Source organism: Schistocerca piceifrons, chromosome 1 (assembly GCF_021461385.2).
Source record: "Schistocerca piceifrons isolate TAMUIC-IGC-003096 chromosome 1, iqSchPice1.1, whole genome shotgun sequence".
Lineage (NCBI taxonomy): Eukaryota > Metazoa > Arthropoda > Insecta > Orthoptera > Acrididae > Schistocerca > Schistocerca piceifrons.
The window spans coordinates 1,125,058,562-1,125,064,561 of NC_060138.1; the positions used below are offsets into that span (position 1 = coordinate 1,125,058,562).

Genomic DNA, 6,000 nt, shown 5'->3' on the forward strand with positions numbered 1-6,000 from the left:
GCATCCTCAGTGCTAAAGACTGGTGATTGTTGCCCATATGCCATCGTGTAGGAAAAGACAATGGTGATTTCAGTTTGGTAGACATTTGCTGTTTTTGCTGCATTGTTAATCTTTGATCTTAAGACAATCATTTACTAGAGGAGGATTGTGCCAAATGTTTTGCATGTCAACCAAGGTCATGGTTCAAATGATAGGTAAACCATTGTGGTCTTCATTTATCATAATTGGTTTAGACTTCTAAAGTAACACAGACATTTTATTCCTCATACTTTGCAAGCTTGAAATACTTCGGACAGCAAATTGCACAGTAGAAATGTTATTACATTTTGCTATGAAAACATCTTTCTTCCCTTACTTACACTAAGGAAACATAAATTTGTGTAAAAATTTGAATTCTAACAGTTTGGTAATGACAGATTTCAGTGATAGCCATTTTATTTTTAGGACTGCATCCTTATTTGCAGGTCTGTGGTCAGCTGACAGAATAATTCAAAATGGTGCTGAAGATATTCAGTTCATTATCCCTAGTTGTAGGTAACACACTGTGCTTGGCTTATACACATAAAGAACAGGTTACATAAACTTAATGGGAATAGAAACAACCTTTCCCAACTTCTTACAGCACCTGAACATGATTATAAATCAGGATGCATGATTATAAATCAGGATGCATTAAGATACATAGAACACTGCTAGCCAAATAGTGATGTGCTTATAGGTCTACAAATTCTCACACCATTCTTCATTGTGAAGATGTTACACTTTGATATGGGGTTACTCAAGGAAATACAAGAAGTGAAACAAAGATGCTCAGAGGTTTAGGATCTACCAGCAAATTCCTTAGAGAACATAGTAATACTCAAATTGGGAAGGTGAGTGGGAGTAGATGGAAGTTCAGGAAATTCATGGTTGCTGGTAGTCAGACATTTGAAATTATCAAGTTTTCATGGCTTGTTACGTGATACATTTCTTTGTGCTCAATGCAAAAGTCTCGCTGGATACACTCAAGTGACAGACACCATTCTGTATAAAATTGTCTATTCTCAGTGAACTTGAAACACTAAGAATCACAGCTTGATGTCCATTCTACTTCCTTGATCAGTCTCTCTCATTAGTAGTATGTATTACTTCTAATGACAGAGTTTATTGAAGATAGTATCATAAAATATTTTATTAGCCAAACCAGGAGGAGCCAAGCACATGCACCTAATTTGACTCAGCCTTAGGCCAAAAATTTAATGGTCTATTTAGGTTATTGATAGAAGGTGATCTGGCTAAAAATACTTTATTCAGAGTTATTGACTGCAAGAACCATTTATTATGAAATATGCCAGTAACATAAACAGTATTTCTTAGTTTTATAGTTCCGCAGAGGCAGATCCAATACATATGTTTCCCTTACTTTATGTACATAAGTTCTGTTAGTGCCATATGCTCCTGCATTCTCTCTAGGACAGCTCTTGTAGAAAATTTGTGTCTAGGGAAAACCATTACTTACCTATTTATATAGTTAACTGCTGTCACACATGAATCCATATTACATTTGTTTTAACCAGTCATAATTATCTGCCATTGGGGTGGTCTCATGCTATCAGTAAATCAGAATTCGTATGTTTCATTTCCTTTGTCTGACTCTTGAGTGCTCAGATGAATGTATTGATATTACCAGCTGCCTGTATACTGTCAAAACCTTAATTCTAATTCTAGTTGCTATTATCCTTGCCTTGCAATCTTTCATTTACATTTGCTACTACTGTAGTTTCTGTTCTTACAAAATGTTCTTTTAATTCATTTCAGACAAACATTGATGTAAATAAAAAGGATAAGGTGGGATACACAGCATTTGACCGAGCGCGTGCAAGAGGAGGACGCGCTGCTAAAGTACTGTGTCAGATTTTGGATCATACCAAGGTACAGTTAAGTCATTGTTCTCCACCTTAAAAATAGTTTTGACAGATATTAAGGCATGAAATAGTTTTCTGTGTGTGATTCTTCCTTACATTTGTCTTTTTTTAAAGTAAATGTGGAAGATAAATGATCATTTCGTTTACTTGTACAGATGTCAGAGATTCATACAATTCCATTGCAGCCATATTTTTGTACTGACAAATAAGAAAAGGTGCATCTTCAATTGCAGTTTCCTTCCATAAAGAGAAAGATCCTTTTGGTGGAACTGTTTTACAGTTTGAAATGTCACATAGGTGCTTGCAAACAATGAAAATCCATAAGCTAGCATAGTTTAGATTGTTTTTCATGTAACAAAACATGCTATTCCCACTGTTGGCTGTGAAACATCCCTTTAAGTAAAGGAATGGGTAATAGCAGAACTTTCGATTTTAATTGTCACATACGACACTTTCCTGAGAAAGTACAACTTCCACTTGTTGGTATTTTTCACACATCTGCAAATTATCACTATCTCACTGTGAAGTGTCTCAGTTGGCAAATTAGCCAGTAGTTTTTGCGTTAAAGTAGATTGTAAGATATACCATCACTGATCGCTCATTCTGAATCTTTAATAAAATTTCTGTTATTTATAATGATAAGTAATTTGATAATAATTCCCTATGTATATAAAGCTGTGAAGCTTATACCTACCTAATTTTGGGTAGCAGAGTTTTTGGCACATACAGAGGGCCGTACACTACCTTGCCTGCCTTAGTTAATTGTATAAATAAAACAATTTATACGTGTGTGTGTGTGTGTGTGTGTGTGTGTGTGTGTGTGTGTGTGTGTGTGAGAGAGAGAGAGAGAGAGAGCACATGGAAAAGTGAAAATGCAATTGACCACGTATCTGGCCTTAATTGTATGTTACAGTGGGCAAATTTGGAAAGTGTGGAAGGACAGATGGAAGGCGACTGTAACATCGGGTTAGATTTATCAAGAGTAAAGGAAGAGCCAGAGGATAGTGATGACGAGCTTCACATTGATGAGGATGATGATGAAGATGACGATGAGGAGGAAGAGGACGACGACGACGACAACACAGATAAGGAAAGCAACAGTACTGAAATGAAAAGCCCTGTGCCAGACGAAGTTGAAAATAAACATGTTAGTATGATGTCATAAATGTGTACATGAAGTGTGTAATTTAGGGATGAATATGCTATCAAATAAAATGCCAGTTTTCCAGCTACACTCCTTCACCTTTTTTTATAGACAAGGGAGCACTTTATGAAGTTAATTTCCGATGTGATACAGAAATAAAACATGTTAATTTTTTTCAGATTATGTCTCTCCTGCAAGGAGTGGCTAAGTCACCAGAAAGACGTACACAGTCTCCTGAAATTACTGAAGTTAAGGAGGAGATGTTTCCGAGCCCAGTATCCGAATGTACAATTCCAGATGGTATGTATGGTGTTAAGACTCCTGCCTACAGTTTCCTGTTAAAGAAATTAATTATTCATTTCTGGCTTGGTTCAAATTAATCACTTTAAGATAAAAATCTTTTCTTGCTACAGAAAATGGGCTCTTCAATGCCGAAACTTTATCTCAGCTATGTGACATCCTGGATTCATCAGGAAGTTGGCAAGATCTGGCCGAGCTCTTGGGTTATACATTCCTGATTGCTAGTATTAAGGACAACACAAGCCCATCAAGACTACTATTCAACTACGCTGATGTAAGGAAATCAACTACATTTATTATATATAGTTTCAGTAGCTATATTGTCATCTTCTTTATCATCTTAGTCTTTGGAAAGTTGGGGGGAAAAATTGGCAATCAAAAGAGGACACAAAGAGGGAAATGAATACAGCATAATATGTTCTTTGGAGATGAAGCTCTTGGTAAAGTTGTCTTTGGCAGTATCTTACATTTCATGGCTGTTGACAGTGCAAGAAAGATTGAGATCAGGAGACATACACTGAAATATGTCCTATGGGATGACTAACTGATCAAGTATTCTTACAATGGCATTGACACTGTTACATGTGTGATGGGAATATTATGCCTTTACCTTCACATTGTTTTTGTAATTGCACTCTCAAGTGTAACATTTTAAGTAATAACTAACTACAAATTGCTTCTGTTCTATAGAATTATTTTAATTTATCTTTTGACCATCCGTTAAAGTGGCTTTGATCAATTATGCCAACTGAAAATAATTGTCTTTGGAGTATTTGTTCTGTGCTTTCATTTTCTAGTTTTGTTCTGTTTTGGATTAAAAATACTGACCAGCTGTTCAGAAATAGGTACAACTGTTACCATGAATTTATACTCTAGATGCCCTGGAGAGACATTCTCTCACTACCGACCTCCACCACTTTCTTCTTGCTCTTCTGTTTATTCACTTGTATTGTACAGTGTAATATTTCTGTTGTTACAATGATTTTGTAGTATGCTCATATAAGGAATCACCATTAGACTAAATCAGTTTGACAGTTTTTTGGTAGTTCTATGTTCTCAAAATGAGACAATTTCTCAAATTGGATACATGTTCAAGTACACAAGGTATATTAGGATAGAAGTTCTAGTGCATTTTAGGCTTGCTTATTCCATGTGAATAAAAACAAGAATTTCCATTAGTTAACATCAGTCCTCTTAAATGCTTCACTTCTTCTTAATCTCGGATCACATGCAAACTACCAAGATCGATAACTTATTCTGCAATGTACAATAGTAATTTATTATAAATAATTCTTACCAGTTTAACTATTTTTCTAGGTTGATGGGAATGCGACAGTGAGGGAGATTCGAAATTTTTTGGATGTCTTGGATGAACACAAGGCAGTGGAGCTGGTTGATCTCATGCTTGCCAGCCAGGAATCTTGAGATCACTGTTTTTTTGTATAAGCTGTTATTCCACCATAAGTGTGCCATTGTTTTTAGTCTTAGTTTTACAAAAAAATGTTATTGTATGTTTTAATACAATACCTACCATATGTAAATATATTTTGTTTGTGGTTGATTTTATGACAGTTTTATATGTAAAATAGAACTGATGAATTTATGTAAGTTATGTCTTTATTTCACAAGATGCAGTTTGACCATTCCTTTTTCCCGCATATCAAGTTCAGTGAATTCAAAAGATGTACTAAACATTTTCTCTTAATGGGTGAAATTTATCTAATGAGCTTCGAGGCAAGTTCTTCAGTATTAATTTGCAGTTGTAACTTTAAAAGCTCAAATTATTCCAGCTTTAATTTGTTGCCATATGTGTATCATTATGGTTTCATGTAGAGCTTTCTGGCAAAGGCACCTTATGGTTAAGCATATAAACAAGAACTTGACCACACAACGAAAAATTTAACCGGGGGGGGGGGGGGGGGGGGGGGGGAGGCAGCAGTTATTTTTGATGAAATGGAGTAAACATGAAAAAGAGGTGAAGGGAAAAGAGCGATAAGCATTGCTCGTGCTCCCCCCCCCCCCCCACACACACACACACACACACACACACACACACACACACACACACCTCTGTGTGGGTAGGTGTGGGACATGAACCACCAACAGATACTGAGGCCAGGGGTATTGTGGGTTCAAAGGATATGTTGGAGCAAGATTCCTACTTGCAGAATTCATAGTGCTGGTGTTAGTGAAGACGACCGTAAGAAATGTACTCCCCAATTTCAAATGTCTATATGCATCAAACTCCCCAGATACCAAGTTATGTTACATCAGACTATGCATCTGATGTATTAACGAGTGTATGCATGATGGTTCTAGTAAGAGTACAGCTAAGATCACTATTCCCAAACACGCTGTGATATGGCTCAAATTAGTTTTTAAGACTTCCTTGTCAATTATTCCATAGTCCTGAGGAAGTGAGACAAGTTAGCGACATAATGATGTCAGGGTTGAACAGAACTCATTTTTCATGCTTATGCTGCTGCCCAGAATATACTGATAGCGGGAACCAGTCTGTAGGTAACCTTAGTTAGGAAACAATACATTGTGCCATAGCAACAGGCCATTGTAATAAGCATTGTGAAAGCAATGTAGATTCCAGTGTGCTAGGGAGTGGTCGCATGTTAACTCTGCAAACTCACACTTTTAAGT

The 6,000-nt window shown here is 36.4% G+C and overlaps 1 protein-coding gene across 2 annotated transcripts in view; it reads left to right on the forward strand.

Moving 5' to 3' along the window:
- Positions 1 to 4,956, forward strand: part of LOC124779010 (nuclear factor NF-kappa-B p110 subunit) — a 99,167-nt gene extending 94,211 nt beyond the window's left edge. For both annotated transcript variants that reach the window (XM_047253682.1, XM_047253681.1), the window contains exons 16-20: positions 1,798 to 1,911; positions 2,818 to 3,051; positions 3,228 to 3,348; positions 3,462 to 3,622; positions 4,666 to 4,956. In XM_047253682.1, the coding sequence (XP_047109638.1) occupies positions 1,798 to 1,911; positions 2,818 to 3,051; positions 3,228 to 3,348; positions 3,462 to 3,622; positions 4,666 to 4,773 (738 nt within the window). In that variant the 3' untranslated portion in view covers positions 4,774 to 4,956. The remainder of the gene's footprint in view (positions 1 to 1,797; positions 1,912 to 2,817; positions 3,052 to 3,227; positions 3,349 to 3,461; positions 3,623 to 4,665) is intronic.
- Positions 4,957 to 6,000: the final 1,044 nt, after the last annotated feature.